General features: G+C 44.3%; 1 protein-coding gene across 1 annotated transcript; it reads right to left on the bottom strand.

The window, feature by feature from the left end:
- Positions 1–1,018: 1,018 nt before the first annotated feature.
- SLC35E3 (solute carrier family 35 member E3) lies at positions 1,019–21,411 on the bottom strand. Its single transcript, XM_082252680.1, has 5 exons — positions 20,948–21,411; positions 13,700–13,810; positions 5,462–5,620; positions 5,302–5,384; positions 1,019–1,587 (listed from the first exon to the last, which is right to left on the bottom strand). Exons 1-5 carry the CDS (start codon positions 21,332–21,334, stop codon positions 1,401–1,403), a joined length of 927 nt encoding a protein of 308 aa, XP_082108806.1. The 5' UTR covers positions 21,335–21,411; the 3' UTR covers positions 1,019–1,400.
- Between the last annotated feature and the right edge of the window lie 1,598 nt (positions 21,412–23,009).

The following is a 23,009-nucleotide window of genomic DNA, read 5'->3' as shown; positions in this document are numbered from 1 at the left end:
GCCTACCACTTCTGTTGTTCAATGCTTTCCGAGTCACTGACCTGGAACAAGCATGCAGATTGTAAAATCAAAATGTCTGATATGCCTACTTAATTATGCCCTGGTGCCCAACTAGCAGCCCCTTGGCACTTTTTATGTAGCCTTCCCGCCAGATACTTATCTGTGTTTCCCTATTGTCTTGCTATAGTAGTGACTTCTACTGTCTCTTGAAGCATGTCCCCAGTCTCCAACATCTCCTATAGCATGTTCACAGTCTACCTCACCATGTCTGCAGTCCCTGACCATCTCTTGTATCATGTCTGCAACCTCTAATCATCTCTTGTATGCCAAAAGTCTCTGACCATCTCTTGTATCATGTTCAAAATCTCTGACTATCTCACGTTGTGGGTCTGCTGTCTCTGACCATCTCTTGTATCATGTTCAAAATCTGACTATCTCACGTTGGGGGTCTGCTGTCTCTGACCATCTCTTGTATCATCTCTGCAACCTCTGACCATCTCTTGTATCATGTTCAAAATCTCTGACCATATAACGTTGTGTGTCTGCCGTCTCTGACCATCTCTTGCATCATGCCCATAGCCTTTGACAATATCCTATTGCGTGTCTGCCGTCTCTGATGATGAATATTCACTGACTTATGTGTGGTCCTTTTGCAAAGTCAGGGGAGCCACACTTGAGGTACCCCATACCAAGAAAGTTGACCACCACTGGCTTAGTGTCTCCAAGTAATGAGGCCAGGGCAATGCTTTGCCACCAGAGGACAGAGGTGTCCTCAGAACAAGAGGGGGGCATGCCAATCAAAGAGACATCACATGTCCTCCTTGGCACATGTGCCAGGGGTTGCTGACCCCTGCTCTATAAAGTATTAGTATGGGAAATCCTAATAAGAATGAATAAGGAAGTAAAATATTTTTTATCTTTTCAACCTATAGAGGCATGGTGTTTTATCTTTTACATTGTAAATCAGTAAATCGCAAAGACACAATACAATTGTTCTTATGAAACGTTCTTCAAATTTATTCAATATGAATACTTAGAGAATATTTTTTTCTCAAACTTTGAATTTGCACTCACAGAGGTTTCAAAGTTTCCTTAATTGCATGTAAAGAAATCAAGGAATTGTATTCTCACATTCCAAAATGAAAAAAGTGTCCAAACAGTTACATACATAATATAAAGGCATTCATTCTACCTACCACAACTTTCCATTTCCCACAGAAATACTGTGTATATGTAAGCACATACTGCTGAAGCGTTTCAAAATTTGGAACACTTGTTTGTAGCGCCACATATTAAATGGTAATCTCATGTAAGTTCCTTTGTTACGATGGATAATGCCTGTTATAGTTCTTTACGCATACAGAAAAATCTATTAAGGAAGCAGTATATCAAGGCAAGACTCATGGCCTCTGGGCCAGTTTACTTTTATTCACTTCCTGTTCATTGAGTTTGAAGTGAGTGTAAGCTAAAATACCGAGCAAGGTGCATATTATTCCAAATCCTTGATTAAGAGAGAGCGGGTCCTGGAATAGGATGTATCCTCCCAAAAGAGTGATACAAAATTTAAAGTGTCCAAACATGTTGTAGCTGAAAAGATATGTTAAGGATTTAACTGTACTGGTTAAAGTAATGGCTTATCAATAAATAGCACTATAAAAGTTCACCTCCGTATAGTTTATGCTTTGCAGTAGTGCATAGCGGTCCTAGCTCTGCATGGTTTTGCTTTCTTTAAAGGAAAGAGCCTCTCCTTTTGAAAATGCTAGCTGTCTGACTACCATAATAATCCAATGCGGTCAATACTTTGTCACAGACCTGAAGAAAGTTTGTGGTTTAAACCTGGTTCACGCTGACGTGATGTGGGAAATGCACAAGATTCGCTGTGTTTCGTTGCATCGCATTGTGTTCATGCGATCTGCTGGCAGGTGTCAAAAGTTAAAGTGGTACTAAACCCAGGACCCTGCATTCTATATATCTGGTCTCCCACAGTACACAGAACCTGGAAATGCAATTATTTTAGTAAATATAAACTGCTAAATACCTTTTCTCATCAGCAGTTAGAGCAGTCTTGTGACCTCTATCAGTGTCTGGTTAAAGCTCATAGGAGGAGTTTTCATTCTGTTCTGACTGTGCTATCAGGCTACAGGACCCCTGACCCTCTGTCTGGACAGTGCTGACTGGCCCTGTGCTGATCACATGCACTCTCCTAAAAATAAAAAAACTCTAGCAATACACACAAACTGAGCATGTGCAGCTTGTCCCCTAATTCTGTCCTATCAGGAGATATATTGGGGACAGTGGAATAAGAGGAAGATCAGAGAAGACCAAACAGCCTTTTTACACAATGCAGAGGATTAACCCCTCAGGTTCCACAGTGAGTATAACAAGCATGCTTTACTGCATATACAGACTGATTTTACTGTTGTGGGTTTAGTAACACTTTAACACCCCCCCAAACACAGATCACAGAACACAACGCGTTTGCCTTAATCGGATCACATGGGTGTGAACACCCGTTGTAATGTTTTGCCTTTAGCGTAGAAATGTAAATACTTTGTTTGTAACATTGCACTAGAGGGAGATTGTTATGTGAATTAAGGCAAACAAAGTCTAGTCATACATTGTTCGTTTTTTGATTCAGCAAGTCGGCTAAAAAGACAAAAAAACAAACAGGGTCCTTTAGCCACACAAAAGAACGTGGATGGAGGGATTCCAACCATACCGCTTTCCCTGCGGGGGCAACTGCTGCTCTCAGGATATACGGATGAGTGGCTGCAGCCACTGAGCAATAAAAATTTTCCAACATATCCCTTTTGACAGACTTCATTTTAGCGAGGATGGTCACACACTGGTTGAAATTTGTCTTGTAGCTGCTGAACCTCCAGTATTTCAATCAGCATATGCCCAGCTTTAAATATTTTCATATTTTTAAAACATTTTTGTCTGTCTTCATTTAAACAACAAATCTCCCTCTGGTGCAGTGATAGCTTGTAAAAAAAAAAAAAAAAAAGTGGTAAAACAATGTAATAAATAATACTAAATTTAAAGCGGATATCCATGTTTAAGCCCGCATTCACACTGCAGCGGCACGACTCTGTACTACTTCGGGGGTGACTTGTGAAGTCCCGTGCACCGCGACTTCGGCGTGACTTGCACGGACTTCATATAATGAATGTCTATGCAAGTCGCTCCGAGGTCGCCCCGAAGTAGTACAGGACCCTTTATATAAGTCGGAGCGACTTGTGTCGCTCCTATTAGAACGGGTCCTGTAGCAGTCAATGGACCGCGACAGACCGCGACTTGTCAGGCTGACAAGTCGCCTGACAAGTCGCGGCAGTGTGAATGGAGTCTCATGCCACTTTTAAAAGTTTGTTTGGACCAAGCAGGTCCAAACAAACTATTTGCTTCACTAAATGCTGCAGTGTCTCTAAGCATTGTATGTACTGCATTTAACTTTATCCACATACAGTACACAGAGACTTTCCATCTCACACCCAGAACTATACGGAGTCTGTAAATTAATACAAAGCTTCCTCTGACTGACTGAGACAGAGCGTGATGTCGTCATCATGATATACCATGGTCAGCTTACAGAGGGGAGGGTAGAACCAGGCAGGATCAGCCAGGTTTTTTAGGTGATGCGGGGTGCAAAATTACACAGCATAAGAACTGTGCTGCATATCATGCTTTAAGGGAACAGGATTTTTTTTGGGGTAACCAACGCTTTAAGTCAAACAAAATTTAATATGCTACAATAATAAAGCCACATGGAAGCTTACTGTTAAAGTGGAATTATTCCCAAAAACAAAAATGTAATAAATTGCAGCTTACCAACCCTAGGATGTGGGGGCTGCATTCATTTTCTTTTTCCTTTATTTTCATCTGCAGATCCAGCCAGTAACATTCTGTCTTAAGGTTTCTCCACTCCAGTGGAGGAGCAACAGAGATGTTTTTGGACAGCAGAATTGTCAGGAGAGGGTAGTGTTGGGCAGTGGCAGCTGGTGCTCCATGGGCCGGGGGGGGGGGGGGGGGGGTGTGTCAGGCGGACCACATCATATTCCCCCCCGAAGCCACCAGCTCGCACACCACCCCCCACCCCCGGCTCACTTACATTAAAGCGCTTAAGATGCCCTGGAACACTCCTGCCTGGCCCCATAAGAAACCTCCCATCAGCTTCATCTCCGGCAGCTGCTTCCCCTGGCAGTGACGACGGCGGTGGCTTCTCTGGCGTCTCCTCCTTCCTCCTTGGCCAATAACATGGCCTCTCCTTTTGGTCAATCGGGAAACGGGTCTCATTTTCATTCGCTATGGTCACACAACTGGGTGGGCTCGGAGCGCAGTGCTCTGCGCCCCAGCCCACCCTTTTTTTTTTAAACATGTGAGAGCCTCTGGCTCTAACCACATGGTTTAAAATAAAGAAAAAAAAATCCCCATTGAACTCCACATGGCCGGCGCCCCGCATGTAGATTAGGGGGCCGGACGCATGGATGGGGGGGGGCGGCGCTCCTGCGCCCCATATACACCAGCCGCCACTTGTGTTAGGCCTAGTACACATGGGCCGAATGTCGGGCGGCATTGGCGGGTTCAATAGAAACCAGCCGACATTCGGCCTCTATGTACTGCACTCGGTCTGATAGAGGCCAGACTGTTGGAGGGGCATGACCGAAAATGGTCTGCCAATTGGCTCCATAACAGCACTCTCAGGCAAAGGGAGCGCTGACCAGAGTGTTCTGGTGGGGATTGGGCAGTTACCCTGTCAGAACACAATAGTATAGCAGGGGAGGTCACTGTACTAACGTCAGATTGTTAGTACAGCGGCTCCTCCTAAACTGTCAGTTTTTTTTTGTTTAGCCCTGCTGGGTTGAACGAAAAAAAAAAAAACTACTATTGTGTACTAGGCTTTGGATACACTAACAGATTGAGATGAACCAAAAAAACGTAATAAAGCTAAACTCCAGCAACCGTTTTTTTTTTTCCTTCCTTTTTATATAGACGTTTTACATACATGGATAAAGTTGACTATTACATGCACCCCTGTAAATTCCAAACTACAAAACACAGAATACTCACCTCTGTTCCAGCAATGCAACAGTTGAGTTCCTCCCCAGCTGCTGACATCTCCCTGGGCCTTTTCCATTTGCCAATTTTCAGCCTCTTCATTGGCCGGTGGGGATAACCTGACTCCTATTTATGCAATTAGTCATTTATGTATGCCAAGCTGTGCATACAGAGCTCAATGAACATTTATTAGAAGACTAATAGAAGACACAATAGAACAATGACATACAAGTTTAAAAAGGATACGTAACTGGTGAAGTATTTCCAATTATCCAATAGATGGAGAGGTTTACAGTGAAAGCTATAACACCAGAGAGAAGCACCATTATCTGAAACAGAAATAAGAGAATTTCAATATCAATAAATACTTAAAATAAAAGTTTGTCTGTTTACAGTGTAAACTTACCACAGCTGTGAGTGACCATGGTCCAAATATCCCTCCTTCTCCAATTATTGGTTCAAAAAAGGGTACGACAGCAAGCAGCATAGCTGAGGACAAAGGTGCTTGGTAGTACAGCAACTGCATAGAGTTCACCTGTAACTCGTGCTGCTTGGCTCCAACCCACTGCAAATAAACCAGTATTCCAAAATCAAGAAGAGACAAAAAAAAAGCCCATGATTAAAAAAAAAAAAAAAATAAAAATAAAAAACACCACAGATTAACTCAGAACAAAACCACACACATAGAAAAAAAAAAGAAAAATAGGCCCTTTATTTTAAATAAAGCAAAAATGTAAGAAAACCAGTATAGTCTAGTACATAACCTATGTATGTACGTAAATGACAATGACATTATTCTAAAGGTCAGTTTGCATCTTTGTTATTCTCTCATTCACATTTTCCAGATGCTTTGTTTACTTTCCTCAAGGCTACAGCTAACCTTATCCCAATCATCAAACATGCAACGCAACAGTACAGGTCAACAAATGGCATCATGGAGAAGAACCTATTCTCCAATCCCAAGCAACAATCGTACCTTCAGGCTCGTGAACCTGAGGCTCGGTTCACACTTATGCGATGCGGGAAGGCTGCGAATTCGCAGCCTGTTCCCGCATCGCACACGCACCCCCGGCAGTTCACACTGCCATATGCGATACGCTGGGGGTGTCAATGTAATCTTAACGACACCCCTAGTTTGATCGCATATCGCAGTGCGATCGTGCAGTTCGCACAGGATCGGATCGCACAAGTGTGAACCGCTGTGCGATCCGATCCTGATGCGGCAGCAAAAATGCCTCCTGTGCGTGTTTGCTGCGGGTGCGATGCGAATTTAGCCATACAAACTGTATGGCTAAACTCGCACCGCACAGCTGATTGCATGTAATGTCGGAGCAGTGCGCTCCGACATTACATGCGAACCCCGCACACGCAGAAGTGTGAACCGGGGCTCAGACAAAATTCTCCGCTGGTGACTCTTTCAGGTGCATGGGTTTTAAATGATAGTGACTGATTCACCACCAAATGATGTTTGGTGAAAGTCACATTCACTGCTTTAAAAAAACACCCCACCGGCCACATTTACATGGGTATACATCCATATCCATGTGCATCCCAGAGTGCACATCCATGCAGGTCCAATGCAGGGATCAGGATGCAGTTTGTCTGTGCCCTAATCAGCCCATCGGACCCGCATGGATGTGCACTCTGGGATCTATGTTGAGATTGTGTAGCCAGTTGCCTGTCATTGATTTGACCAGGCTTCCTGAACGGTACTGCACCTGTGCATCCCATTCAGGTGAAACAGCCGTTCTCATAGGTGTATGGATTGGAAAACCTGTGTGAATGACTCTATATTGTTTACCTTGTTTCAATTATTTCCAATAAAACTAGCAAACAATGACATATAAAAATCTGCTGATGCTCTCTTCATTATAAATTAGGATCACTTCTATACATAGAATTATCCTATCGTAATTGTTATTTTGAGGTTTGTTCATTTAATTAATTTTCTTAATAACAGATTCACTTTTTAACCAAAAACACAGAGAATACTGCTACATATTTTTTATAAATATATTTTATGATCAGGACCAGAAAAAGCGAAGGAAAAAAAAAATTATATATTTATTTTTTTATTTTTGAAGTTAGACAAAAATGAAATATTTCATATCAATATTGTTTATTCTCCTTTTTAGCCAACAGGTGGAGTTAAAGGCATATATATATCTGCTGTTTATAGAACTCAATAGCTCTAGGTGAATTTAAGCACACGGCAATTCCTTTAATGACCCCCCATTTTGCACGGTCCACTGTTTCTGAGACAAACCAGAAGGAAACATCTGTTGTGCAGCCTACTTATCTAACACACAGTTCTCTCGTAATCCTTTCCCATGTAGCAAATGTTTAACAAAGATTAATTAATACAAAACATTGGATTAGAAAAAAGGAAAACAAATGTTGACCCAAAACCCTAAGACCCGGTTCACACTTCTGCGTGTGCCGGGTTCGCATGTCATGTCGGAGCGCACTGCTCCGACATGACATGCGATCAGCTGTGCGGTGCGAGTATAGCCATACAGTTTGTATGGCTAAATTCGCACCGCACCCGCAGCAAAGACGCACAGGAGGCATTTTTGCTGCCGCATCAGGATCGTATCGCACAGCGGTTCACACTTGTGCGATCCGATCCTGTGCGAACTGCACGATCGCACTGCGATATGCGATCAAACTGGGGGTGTCGTTAAGATTACATTGACACCCCCAGCGGATCGCATATGGCAGTGTGAACTGCCGGGGGTGCGTGTGCGATGCGGGAACAGGCTGCGGATTCGCAGCCTTCCCGCATCGCAATAGTGTGAACCGAGCCTAAGACTCCATTCACACCTGGGCGTTTTTGAGCGTTTTTCAGCTCCAAAAACGCTTAAAAAAAACGTTCCAAAACGCCCCACAAGTAAAACCCTATTCATTTAAATGGTCCCTGTTCACATCTGAGCGTTTTGCAAAACGCCTGTAGCTGAAAAAAGTACATGAGCTTCTTTTTGGGCTGATTACCAGCGTTTTTGATAGATGTCAATGCCTGCCTCCCAAAAACGCCTGAAAAAAACGCCTGAAAATCGCGGTAAAAATCGCGGTAAAACGCTACGCTCAAGTGTGAATACAGCCTAATAGTTTTCCCTTAGTGCCGGTTCACATATATGCAATACGGGAACCCTGCGAATCCACTGCGGGTTCCAGCATCGCATTCAAATTGCAGGCAGTTCACACTGCTATATGCGAATCACTAGGGGTGGCAATACAAAGTTAACGACACCCCCAGATCAGTTTGCATAACGCAGTGCGAACTGTCAGTTTGGACCATCACGCGATCTGATTCTGCTTCGGATCCAAAAAAAGGTCCTGTGCGAGTTGTGTTGAATCCGATGCGAATTCAGCCATACAATCTGTATGGCTGAATTTGCATCGCACAGACATCGCATGTGATTTTCAGAGCAGTGCGCTTCGAATCACACGTGATATCGGTCATCGCTATAGTGTGAACTGGGACTGAAATTCCTAAACGTTAAAAAAACCATGACATAGGTTTACTACTGGAGCAATATTTCCAGGCATTGGGCCTGATGTGGGTCTGCCATGGCCACCGGTAACACCAATAACACATTTAAGCTGATTGCCCAAGCATCTTTGGTTTGTTTTGTTTATTTTAAATGGGGATGGGAGAAGGGAATGAGTGTGATACTGCTCTGGCTCAACTAGGTACAAATTGGGACACTTAAGCGAAAAATACCTTTCAGCGCCGACTTGACGCCGGCTGAATGCCAACCAACGCTTGCTGGCGCTTGAAATCACTGACTTGCTTGTACTGTACTGAAGACTGACTTCAGACACTCGGGTTAGCTCAAAAGTCCTGGACACTGCTCTGTCCAGTCCTTACTGACTGAGGTAGCCTTTTGTAACACTGCTGCTACTCTCAACACTGTACACTGCACGCTGTACACTGCACGCTGTACACTTCCAATGTACACTGAATACTTCAGGGTCAACACTGGCACCCCCTTTTTCTCTTCCTGCACCGGCTAGCTAGCCCCCGGATCCCTCTGACCTTCTCCGGAGTGGTCCCCTCTAACTAGGCAGACCCCCCAGGGGCAGTTTGCAGTACTCACAACTGGGAATGCTTTCCTGAAACTCCACCCCTCTCAGCTCTGCTGGTCCTCAGCACACTGGATCCTCTCTGCAGCTCAGCTCAGCCCTCTGTCCCCTCAGGCAAGCTGCCTGGGACACCCGATTCCTCTTGACAGGAGGAGAGACAGCCGTACTCCCCCTCCTGGGACTCTGCTTCCCGCCAAAGACAACCTGTCGTGCTCCCCACAGACTTATACCCCCTCCCATAATGCTGTGCGGCAGAATCTGCCCTTCCAGGATGGATACAAGCCCTGGTGTGCTATTGGTTAGGTTTCCTCCACTGCCCAATGAGAGCCCTCTTTGGGACACAGTGGGGAGACTCCCCAACTCAACAGACACACCTGGGAACACATGCCAGCCTAGCTGAAAATCATGGCCCTGCTGATAAGCAGACAAGACCTACTACACTTTAACTAGCACCTACCTTGTAGGGTGCTACACTACATAAATGGCCCTTCTGGAATCCCACAGCAGTCAGTTATGTGACCAAAGTGCTATACATATAACCTTAACATGTAAAAAAGGAGCAAGTAGAGGTAAACCGGGGGACTAAAAACCTGCTCAACCGGCGCTTATGTAAGAAATTAAAATACAATGTGAAAACCACACATAAAAGTAAGCTGCTGCTAAAAGTGTCTGGAGCTTGGAGTGAGAAGGTGTCTTGTCTGGTGGAAGTCCTTTACAGTGGAGATCGGACGATCGACTCTCAGCTGGTGATCGGCTTATGTTTTGGGCTCGCTTTGACCAGATTTCTGGTGAGTGCATTTCCTTAAGGGTGAGCACCTTGGTGAGGTGGAGGGTCCGGTGTGGTGAACAACAAAGGATTTTTATTCGTTTAGGACTGTCGTCAGTGGACACCATTCGGGCACTGTGCATGAACTGTATTGATTTTATTCCCTAGCCCATTGGATTGCACTTTATTTGAGCGCTGCTAGTGCGTTTTAGTCTGCTGTATTTGAGTATTGCAATCTTTATATGCACCTTTATTTATATAACCTTAACAATTTGGCTAAGAAATAGCCAATCACATCTCAATTACTACCCTTTAGCTGAGATTATCTGATTAAATACTTAAGCCGGCCATAGATGGATTGAAGCTTGGCCGGTTTAGCAAGGACTGTCAGAATTTCCATCCATCTATGGGCAGACTGGTTGTACAGAAGTCGGTTTCTCAATCACCTTCTGTATAACCAGCCTGTTGGAAAATGTAGACTCGATCAGTGGTCCGGCCATGCTGATGAGTGTATTCTGACAGCAGGGAAGCCTCCTACTGTCCGAATACAATAACTCAACGGGAGGGATTCCCCATCCACATAGAGTGTGTGGATGGGGGAATTAATTAATTTTCTTTCATTTAACCCACTGTTTGAAAGAAAGAAAACTAATCATGTATGGCCTACCTTAGGCAATTGGTCTTGTGACCAGCCACTGAAACAGAATCCTGAAACAACAGTTTCTGCAGTAAAAGTATTTCATAGCTTCTGTGGTGGTGTGAATTTCATGCAGATTAAAAAAAAAAAAAAAAAAAAAAAAAAAACACACATTAATGCAGTTCTGTATTGATTTATACATGATTATTCTTTTTTAATGCAAGCAGTGCAAGTACCTGTATTTGGCTTCGTATCAGCTTGTTGTCATCCCTGTAAAGAAGATCTCAGACTGGGAGGTGGAGAAGCCCAATAGGTCAGTTGTGCTGCTGTGTTCATGTTCTAACATTAAACATACTGATAGGAGGAAAGGCAGAGTGATGAGCTCATCAGCGTTCTGCTTCTCCTTTCACTGTCCAATCACAGTGGAGCAGGGCCAAGTTTTGTAAGTGGTCTTTCAATACAGCAAAGAAAATCAACTTTCCTGTCCCACTAGAAAGGGCTGTGCTGTTTCAACCTCAACACTAGACTGATAGAAATGTGAATCATTTGGCAAGCAAAACAGCTTCCTTATACACTGCCCAAAAAAATTAGAGGAACACTTTGAAAACACATCAGTTTTCAATGGGGGAAAATATCAAGCTGGATATCTATACTGGTATGGACTGGGTAATGTGTTAGGATCTATAATGGTATGGACTGGGTAATGTGTTAGGATCTATACTGATATGGACTGGGTAATGTGTTAGGAACGAAAAGATGGCACATTGTTTATATGAAATGAAAATTATCAACCTACAGAGGGCTGAATTCAAAGACACTTCGAAAATCAAAGTGAAAAAATGTTGTAGCAGTCCATTTTGCTGAAATTTTATTGCAGCAACTCAACATGGTACTCAGTAGTTTGTATGGCCCACACGTGCTTGTATGCATGCCTGGCAACATCAGGGCATGCTCCTAATTAGACGGATGGTGTCCTGGGGTATTTCCTCCCAGATCTGGACCAGGGCATCACTGAGCTCCCGAACAGAATGAGGTACAACCTGGCGGCGTTGGATGGATTTAGGTCAGGCGAGCATGGGGGCCATTCAACGGTATTAATTCCTTCATCCTCCAGGAACTGGCTGCATACTCTTGCCACATGAGGCCGGGCACTGTCGTGCACTAGGGGGCACCTGGGGCCTCAGGCCACCCTCATGAAGTCTGTTTCTGATTGGTCAGAGACATTCACACCAGTGGCCTGCTGGAGGTCATTTTCTAGGGCTCTGGCAGTGCTCATCCTGTTCCTCCTTGCACAAAGAAGCAGATAATGGTCCTGCTGATGGGTTAAGGAACTTCTATGGCCCTGTCCAGCTCTCCTGGAATCTCCTACATGCTCTTAAGTCCCGGTTCACACTTATGCGATGCGGGAAGGCTGCAAATTCGCGGCCTGTTCCCGCATTGCAAACGCACCCCTGGCAGTTTACACTGCCATATGCGATACGCAGGGGGTGTCAATGAAATGTTAACGACACCCCCAGTTTGATCACATATCGCAGTGCGATCTTTACAGTTCGCACAGGATCGATCACACAAGTGTGAACCACTGTGCGATCAGATCCTGATGCGGCTGCAAAAAAGGGTCCTGTGCGTCTTTGCTGCGGGTGCAGCGCGAATTTAGCCATACAAAGTGTATGGCTGAACTCGCACCGCACAGCCGATCGCATGTAATGAAGGAGCAGTGCGCTCCGACATTACATGCGAACGCCACAGCCGCACATATGTGAACCGGCACTAAAGCAGTATTATACTCCGCTTTTTAACTTTTGCCTACAGGTAAGCCTATAATAAGACTTACCTGTAGGTAAAATTAATATCTCCTAAACCTCCACGGTTTAGGAGATATTCACCCTGCATGCAGCCGATGACACCAGCGGCACATGTGCTCTGAAGATCCGGCGTATCTTACTGAACCTTCAGAGCTCCTTGCCGGAAAGTAAACGGAAAGTGACGTCATCGCAGCTCTGGCCACTAACAGCGCCTGAGCCGCCAAACCTAGAAGAGACCCAGAGGGAACATGTCAGCTGCCTCAGCGATGTCCGGGCGACCGTGTCGGGGGTTAGTTCTATGGTAAGTATTTCATAATGTGCTAGTATGCGATGCATACTAGCACATTATGCCATTGTCCTGCAGGGTTTTTTTTTGTTTTTTCTGGGGATACAACCTGTTTAAACCTGTGCTTGGAGCCTGTGCAACCTCTATAGGATCCAGGTATCGCCTCATGCTACCAGTAGTGACCCTAGCCAAATGCAAAACTAGTGAAAGACAGTCAGAAAAGATAAGTAGGGGAAAAAATGTCAGTGCCCTCCAACTGTAAAACCATTCCTCTTTTGGAGGTCGTCTCATTGTTGCTCATCTAGTGCACCTGTTGTTAATTTCATAACACCAAAGCAGCTGAAACTGATCAACAACCACCTCTGCTACTTAACTGACCAGATCAATATCCCAGGCGTTTAACTGAGTTGATGCTATACTGTGATAAAAAGTATTCCTTTAATTTTTTTGAGCAGAGTATTTATTTCTTCTGTGTAAATATTTAGCTGCTTGCCTGAAATTTAGCTTTACAATACAGACAAGGAAGCAGAACAGGTTTTAATTAAAGGAGATGTAGAGCTAAAGCTGGTTTGGCTGTACTTTTCCTATGGATCACAGAAGCACAGTTCGTTCTGCACTCCTGTGGCCTGTTTTCAGCAGAGAGTGGGCTGAAGTCCACTCTCTGCTGACGTCACAGATGTTGGTCCAGGCATCGCGTCATCATGACCACGAAGTCGGCATCTGCTAGATCCCTGGACTGACATCCGGCTCAGCCGCTGAGAGGCTAAGTTGGCCGCTCCGCCCCTTCCACAGCCCAGCGCTCCAGTGAGCGAGGGGGCAGAGCAGGCAGCAGCTCTCTGCTCAAGAAGCAGTGAGAACCGAGCGATCAGCGGTGTTTGATCGCTCGGTTCTCAGTGTAGAGGCGCCAAGGGACATCGGACTGATGCTGCATCTCTTTTAAGTCCACCTACTCCCTAGTGTTGTTATTAATTAGCAATGGAAAAAATAAAATTAGGATTACAGATCTCTGGCCTAGTAGCATCATCATACTACAGAACAAGTATGAAAAAAGTGAAGATACAAACCACTTGATAAAGGGATGTTACAAAGACACCAAGAGCAGCAAACATCATCCCCAGTGCATTGAACTTCACATCGTAGTAAGAGTTCAGAAACACCCCCAATGTTATAGGTATCTGCAAAAGAAAAATCGGAACCATAATCACATGCCATAATACATCAAATCACAAAAAAAGGAGAAAAGATAAATTTAACATTATTTAACAGAAATCTCCAGACAGATATTCTTATAGGTAAAAGGGAGGTGTCAATTTCCATTGCAGACATTTTTGAAAGTGCAAGCTCCTGGGGCTGTTATCTAGATCATTGCTTTAAGTCACTGAACTATAACAAGTGGGCAGTCAGTAAAACAAAACGGAAGGGAATTTAAGTGGAACTTAACCCTCCTACCCTTCATAGCTGCCATCTTAGCCTCTCATTATCTGTAGATGCTATGGTGCTGCACAGGTGATCGGCTATGAAACCAACCATTTGGTGGCTTGACAATTTGAGAGCACAAGCAAATGTGACAGTTAGCATTCATGGCATATCTTCAATGTAATATTCTGGTAAATAATTAATCTGATGGGTTCAGTTCCTCTTTAATATGCACATTTGTTCCAGGGCAGTAAAGCACTTGCTAGTTATTAATGATGCAAGATAAAAATGGCAGTTCCAGAGCCTGCACCATCACAAATAAGTCAGTAGTTGATGTTATCAAATGTCTATCCCAACAGGAATCTTTATGGTGCATGCGAGTCCCTTGGACAAATTTTAATACATAGTCCTCTGGTGCATGAGATTTTATATATATTATATACACACACTATATATATATATATATATATACACATACACATACACACACACACACACCATAATATATATAATATATATTAGGGCTGCACGATATTGGGGAAAAAAAATCACATTGCGATATTTGTTCCCCAACGATATATATTGCGATATTACCCACCTCTTCCTGGTGTACATGGTACAGTCGCCTCCCCTCCGTATTTGGTACCTTCTTGGCAGCCTCGGCCCAGGTGCGCTCCCTCCGCCTCTTCTGTTTGTCCCTCATGATCGGGCTGTGAAGTCAGGGGGGAATCTCTCTGGATGGGGGCAGACGGACACGCGGGAAGTGGGGGTCACGCTGGAAGTTGCAGTCCTCTTCACCAGGCGGCTCCTTCGCACCGTAAGCACACTCCCAGTTACCCACAATACACTTCCGCCCCACAGCACAGCGAACCAATCACGTAGTGAGTAGCGGCACAGCGAACCAATCAGGTGTGCAGGCACGCTTGATTGGTTCCCTGTGCCGCTGCTCACAGCGTGCTGCTCACCGCCCAGTCAGAAGAGCTGCAGAACACCGGATTTAACATGTGGGACGGCTGTATTCGTCTGCCTTTACTGAGTCCCCAATATCGCATGATCCGGCGATGTGAATATCGCCCACGGCCGCAGCACGATATTCGATGTTACATCGAATATCGTTCAGCCCTAATATATATATATATATATATATATATATATATATATATATATATATATATATATATATATATATACACACACACACACACACACACACACACACACACACACACACCATATTATATATATATATATATATATATATATATATATATATATATACACACACACACACACATATATATGTATGTGCCAATAAAGGAGGGTGTAGTAACATACCAATTCAGGGAAAATAAACAATTACAAGCATCATTTTATGCCCCTTGCCACAGAAGCTTGTGGCCCTATAAGCAGTGGTCTGCAGCTAAAGTGCCCTATAGTGGGGTGGACCAGGTGGAGTGAAAACCCTGCCCATGCAACTTCAGCTTGCAGATGCTGCTTGTCAAAGCAAGGCTCCATTCACAGATGTACGACTCCAAATTCATATTTGACGCAACTTTAGATGGGTATGACTTGGATGCGACTTTGGCTTTGACCAATAATAATGGACAACTGTTGCACAACTGTCACATGTAACATTAAGGTGCGACTTTAATGCTATTTTTGAGGGTTGACATTGAAGTCTATGGCCCTCCGGTCGCATGAAAGTCAGAATAAAGTAGTGCATGGACGACTTTAGGTTGTATAGATATAAACAGTACTCACTGGAAAACATGGGGTGCAACTTGTCATGCGACTTTGATGCCCAAAGTCACATGACAAGTCGCACAAGTGTGAATGGAGCCTAAAACTAACCATACACTAAACAATCTGATTATACTCTATAATCTACCATCAACTATGTAGTGCAAGGGCCTTTCTCATTTGAGACCAACTAAATGTATAGTATATTCTTAAATTACATAGTTTTTCAAGAATCTAAACAAAACTATACAATCATACTTATCAGAATTTTGTAATATGGTGACAAACAAACAATCTATTCAATTAGTATCACATTAGGCAGGTCCTTTTACTACATAGTTGATGGGAGATCGCATGGCAAATGGTCTGCCTTAGCATGGCCATATACAATTTGATTAAGAAATCCCTGTACAATCCAATTTAAACTTACCAAACCTATATGTAGGACAAACCTATACAATCCAATCATTTTCTATCAAATTGCACATGCCCTTCCATTACATAGTTTTTGCGCAATCTTAAAGCCCAAGTCCACCTTTTCTTTCACTTTAAGTAGTGCCAAGCTGACCCAAAGGAACTATTTCCTTTATGAATTGCTGTGGCTTCTGTCAGCACTGTAAAAACTCTATACAGGACCAGTTACATATTCTATACAAGGCGGTGTTCCAGCAGTGGTATGGGGTCCTTCACATCTGCTGCAAGAACAAAATTAATTCGGGCTGAGTGATGCTCTGCCATTCACAGGAAGCCTGCTATTTTAACAATGAATGCAAGGCTTCCTCTGAATGGCTGAGGTGCAAATCGTGACATTATCTACTCACCTCAGCCAATCAAATGAAACCCTGTATTAATCTACGGAAATACAAGGCTTCCTGTGAATGGCTTAGCAGTGCTCAGCAGGACTCAATTTTATTCCAGAAAGTCCCTTTACCACTGCCAGAATGCCGCACTGTATATGTAGCCCTAAAATTGTTGGTTTGAATCCCAACCATATCACTACCTGCCTGGAGTTTGCATGTTCTCCCCATTTGTGTGGGTTTCCTCCTGCTACTCTGGTTTCCTCCCACACTCCAAAGACATATGCTGGTAGGTTAACCACTTGCCTACTAGGCACTTCTACACCCTTCCAGCCCAGGACAATTTTCAGCTTTCACAGATGTCACACTTTAAATGACAATTGAGTGGTCATCCAACACTGTACCCAAACAAAATTTTTATCATTTTGTTCACACAAATAGAGCTTTATTTTGGTGGTATTAATTCACTGCTGGGTTTTTTATTTTTTGCTAAACAAAAAAAGATCAACATTTTTTAAAAAATAAAAGCATTTTTCATAGTTTGTTATAAAATTTTGCAAACAGGTAAATTTTCTCCTTCACTGATGTGCGCTGATGAGGCTGCACTGCTTGGCACTGAGAGGCGGCACTGTTGGGTGGCACTGGTGGGACCGATGTTCCATTTAACAGAAGCAGGTTAACGGCTTTCTTCTTCTCCCCTCACGCTGTCGTGAGTAAGGAGAGAAAAAGCAGATAACTGACTTGTGTTTACATTCTGTGATCAGCTGTCACTGGCTGACAGCTGATCATGTGGTAAAGGGCCTCTGTGATTGGCCCTTTACCACGATCTGTGATAAGCCGAGTCTGAAGGACTCGACAATCACAGAGCGCGCTGCAGGGGGCACTTGGGCACCGCGATCATGGGAGGATGTCCATTGACGTCCTCCCGGTATTGGAAGACTGCTCTGTAGCCGTCTTTCGGCTATAGTGCAGGCTGCAAGTAGTTAAATGACTCCTGTATGTGTATGTATGAACGTGAGTTAGAGACCTTAGATTGTAAGCTCCTTGAGGGCAGGGACTGATGTGAATGTACAATATAATTGTAAAGCGTTGCATAAATTGACTGCGCTATATAGGTACCTGTAATATGTAGCTGAAGCTACATAGAGTTTAAACACTACTGGTAATGACCGCTGCAATTAGAAAAGAAAATAGCTTGTTTGGGCCAGCTTGGGCTTTAGGCTAGGTTCACAATGATGCAATGCGGAAACCACAGTGATTCCTGTACAGGTTCCCGCCTCAGATCAGACTCACTTAACACTGCGCTCTGCAATTTGCTGCAGGTGTCAATATAAAGTTAATGACACCCCCAAAATTGGTTCACAGAATGCAGTGCAAACTGTGGAATCAGATCGCATGTCTGAACACCCATGTGATCCGATTACAGTGCGGACAAACAAAAGGGTCCTGCACCACTTTGGTTCAAATGCGATGCAATTTTAGCCATACAAACTGTCTGAATTCGCCTCGCACAGACATTGCATGTGATCTGCACAGCAATGCAGTGCCAATCACATGCTATGTCTGCAATTGCGTAGTGTGCACCCAGCCTTAAAGTGAAAGGAAATATGGAGCTAGGTTTTAAGCTCACCACACACATTGATTGTACAAAGTTAGTATGGTCAGATTGTAATGTGTATAGTGACCCTTAAAGGTGATGTAAACCCCATTCATGAAATCGGACCTTGACACATATAACTGTAGTGTTTTCTTATCTCTCTCCAAAGCCCTAAGGCTGGCCATACACTATACAATTTTCTTGTTCAACTTTCCTTTAAATTTACCAAAACCATGTAATGTAGGGTCAAACCTAAACACTTTCAATTTGTATGCAAGCAGGCAGGCCCTTGCACTACATAGTTTAAGGTAAATCTAAACGAAATTGAATAAGAAAATTGTATAGTGTATGGCCAGCCTTAGTCCCTTGTCTTTTCACTGCCTTGTTCCTCTGTTATCAGCATGATAACTTCTGACAAGTTCTCGCCATAGGAGATAAAAGCAGTAGGTAATTTGTGTTGGGGAAGGGACTTAGAGACAGATAAGCAGAGAGGTTGCCTATTCACAGCACAGCATGTTTCTTCCTTACTCTGCCTATGTGGGGGGGGGGGGGGGGGTGCTTTTCCTCCAATTAGCTGTCACACAGTGTATATCAAGACTCCACACTCAGTGCTGGTACAGCAAGAAAATAAATGTTAACACGATGTTCATTTTCTAAACAGTGTAGAAAGTTAAAGAGGAAATAAACCCTCCTCTGACACTTGTACCTATAGGTAAGCCTATGATAAGGCTTACCTATAGGTACTGTAAATATCTCCTAAACATGTACCGTTTAGGAGATATTTACCTTACATGCAGCCAGTAACGTCACTGGCGCATGCGCTCTGAAGGAACGGCCGTTGGTGCCGTTTCTTCAGAGCCACGTGCCGTGACTGTCGGCTCCCGCGCACGACGTCACCGCGGCTCCGGCCAATCAGATAGCCGGATGCCACGATCACGGAAGACGGGCAAATGTCGCCCGTCATACAGGTGAGCGGGCGGCACGGTGGGGGCTCGTTCTAAGGTAAGTATTTCATAATGAGCTAGTATGCGATGCATACTAGCTCATTATGTGTTTCTCTTACAGGTTTCAAAAAAAAAAAAAAAAGTTGTATAGGTTTACAACATCTTTAAAGACAGCAGATATACAAATAAAACTTATGTAGAGAGATTTGTCTCATCTCTGTGTATCATCTGAGGCTATTCACTTCATTGGGTATATGTGAGGGTTTACATCCACTTTAGGTCAGCCATAGATGGATTGAAATGTGGCTGGTTCAGCAGGAATTGCCCGAAGGTCACTGTCTATGTGCAAGCTGGTTGTACTAAAGTCAATTCATCGATTGACTAACGTACCACCAGCCTGTCTGGTATTTTTCGTCCAATCACTGCCGGTAGGGAAGGCTCCCTGCTGGCAGAACAGGATAGTGCTGCGGGAGGGATTCCTCCATTAACACTGACTGTTGATGGGGAAATCCAGTAATTTTCTTTCCTTCAATTAAAGGATAAGTCCACCCTAACACTAAAATCCTGCATCTATAGATCTCCACGGTCTAAAGCCCTGTACACACGATCAGATTATCGAACGATCTGTCGTCCGTTGTTTGTGGCATGCTAGTCTGATGTGGAAATTGAAGAGGTTATTTTCATACGAAATTTCACATTTGTATGTGTTCTTTCGTCTCTGAGCATGCCTAATCTTGCTCTTAAGATTTTTTTCAGTCGAAATCTGTACTAATGAGAGGAAAATCGGACGTTGTGTTGACGGACGACAAAAATTACATAGCCTGCACATCAGGATTTTGTCAGCCGAAAAGTCGGAGTCGGCTGTCAAAAGCACCATACTAACAATCCGAAAATGGACAGATCGGTCGTCGGACGAATTTTCCCTACAGATTTTCTTATCGTGTGTACGGGCCTTAACACTAACCCCATAAAGAAGAAAATCAGTATACTTACCTTTTCTGAAGCCGATCCAACCCGATCCAATGCTGAGCTGTCAACAGCGGCTTCACCGTGTAGCCGGGTGCAGAGGAAACAGCTGACAATGGAAGGCTCATAATAACTCTATGGGTGACTCAGTTCTCATTCATTTCACAGCCGTTGTCAGCCGTGTCCTCTGCAGAGCTTCCGCCACTGGAGATCGCGTCGGATCGGCTTCAAAAAAGGTATGTATACGGATTTCTTCTTTACAGGGCTAGATAGGTTAGTGTTAGATTGTGGAGATCTATAGATGCAGAGATTTTAGTTTTAGGGTGGACTTATCCTCTAATGGCTGAAGAAAAGAGAAATTGCACAGCGTACAGCCTGCCTAAAGGAGATTGTATAAGCAGATTTAATAGTGTATGGCCAGATTAACATCATAGGGTCAGCAGGGCTGAAGGATGCAAAAACCACCTTACCCCATAAAGTTATCCTAGACCAGGAATATGCAAACCAGGGGTCTTCAAACTATGGCCCTCCAGTTGTTTAGGAACTACAATTCCCATCATGCCGAGTCATGTCAGTTTTACAATGCCTCATGGGATGTGTAGAGGTGTAGTTTGCAACAGCTGGAGGGCCGTAGTTTGAGGATCCCTGATGCAAACTGTGTCCCTCCAGCTGTTTCAAAACTACAAGTCCCATCATGCCTCTACCTCTGGGTGTCATGCTTGAGGCTGCCAGAGTCTTGCTATGCCTCATGGGACTTGTAGTTCTGCAACATCTGGAGGGCCACAGTTTGCATATCCCTGTCCTAGACCATCAGATGTGGAACATGCAATAAAAATGTGACTTGACACTCACCAAAGTGAGCTTGATCCTGAGAGAGAAGGTCTTCCCGTACCAGAGCGTCTGGATGAGGATGATGACCGGGGTGGTCATGACTTTGGCCAGCTGGTAGGTTCCTATGGTGTTGTTCTGCAGAGACAAGTTGGTGAAGACCACAAATCCACAGAAGCTGAGGGCCAATAGTAGGACCTTGGAAGTGGGGAGAGACTTAGGACAGAACACCCCAAATCTCTGGCACAGGAACAGTCCCAGCCAGGTGACCACAAAGTGCACCAGGGTCAGGCTCATGTTAGGGAAGCCATGGTGAACATAGATCCACTTGTTGATGAATACAATGCAGATGGAGGCCAGTAAGTTTGCCAGAAGGCCAGAGGCGATCCTCCAGTGATAGGACACAGACATGATGGATGGAATGGGGACGATCACTGGCCGGTGTCGTGTCTGGTGATGGCTTGTACAATAGAGCAGAGGAAACACACAGACAGGAGATGGCTGCAGCGGGACACACAGGACACTCACATAGCGGAAGACAAGAATAGAACCCAAGCTCTACTAGTCACTCCTGCCTGCCTAACCACGAGCCTCATTTCCGCGCATGCGCAGCGTGCTTGAATCGGACACGTCACAGAAGCCCATTCACTCACTCGGTGTGGGCGTGTCTTCATTCTCTGGTGAACTGTGTCCCGTTTATTTCGGGGACGTGAAAGCTGACACTGCAGATGGATAGAAGCAAACCCTGACCTCTGCTCAGAATTATGGAATCGCACATAGCAACGGCTCAATTTTACTTCCAATGCATTTATAAGTACAGAGAGTAAAATGTAAGCATGACAACTTATTGCAGACAAGAAGACCAAAACTGAATTGGGAGGTTCCTGGTATGTTCTCAATGTAAAGGTTCTTCTGTCTGTGGAGAGGGGGGACAGTGATTAAAGTGATGGGAAGTTTGGATCTTCTTATGTGAATCTGTTCATTTCTAAATACTCATTGAAAAGAACTGATTCGTGAATCAATTCTTAAAGTGGAGTTCCATCCTAATTTTATACTTACCTCCATCTTCTCGCTCCGGGTCACCTGAAAAAGAAATGGATAATTGCATTTTTTTTTTTTTTTTTTACTTACCTCGTAGCAAAGAAGATATACTTACCTTACTTCCTTCTTCCTCCTTCCTCGGCCGCGGCCCGTCGTCACTTCCTGGCTCTGCAATGATTCCTGGGAGCTGAACGTCATAGCTCCCAGGAATCATTGCGCCTGCACCGGCCCCGCCGTCAGTTCCGGGGCGCGCGCGTCATCCCCTTCTAAACAGCTTCTGGGCATGCCCAGAAGCTGTGGAGGGATGACGCGCGTGCACCGGAAGTGACGGCGGGGCCGGCGCAGGGCATCGAGGGACCGAAGAAGGCGGAAGAGGACGCCGAAGAGGATCTCGCTGGCTTCAAGCTGCCCACATCTGAGATGGCAGCGCTGGACAAGACGTTTTCAAGGTAAGTATTTGTCCTAACAGGTAAGTGCAACCCGGGACAGATCAGAGGCTAGCCATTGTGGAATGCACTAGCCCTGACTGTCCCGGGGGTATTTTTAAAAAAAAAAAAAAATCCAGGGTGGAACTCCGCTTTAAGCCCCGTACACACGATCAGATTATCAAACGATCTGTCGTCCGTTTTTTTGTGGCATGCTAGTCTGATGTGGAAAGTGAAGAGGTTTTTTTCATACGAATTTTCCCGTACGACAGAATTCTACTTCAGAAGTGATGTCATGTGTTGGATTGCTTTCTATGTGTTCTTTCGTCTCTGAGCATGCCCAGCGCATAAGATTTTTCCCCGTCGAAATCTGTACTAATGATACGAAAATCAGATGTGTGTTGACCGACGACAAAAATTTTATAGCCTGCACACCAGGATTTTGTCAGCCGAAAAGTTGGAGTCGGCTGTCGAAAGCACCATACTAACAAGCCGAAAATCGGCAGATCGGTCGTCGGACGAAATTTCCCTTCCGAATTTCTTATCGTGTGTACGGGGCTTAAGGTTCGCTTGCTGAGTCTGCTGAAAGTTAAGTGAACCGAAGCTCCGGATCTGACTCA

The sequence above is a fragment of the Pelophylax lessonae genome (genome assembly GCF_965119305.1).
Source record: "Pelophylax lessonae genome assembly, chromosome: 4".
NCBI classification, from domain to species: Eukaryota; Metazoa; Chordata; class Amphibia; order Anura; family Ranidae; genus Pelophylax; species Pelophylax lessonae.
This window is presented reverse-complemented; position numbering and strand designations above follow the sequence as displayed.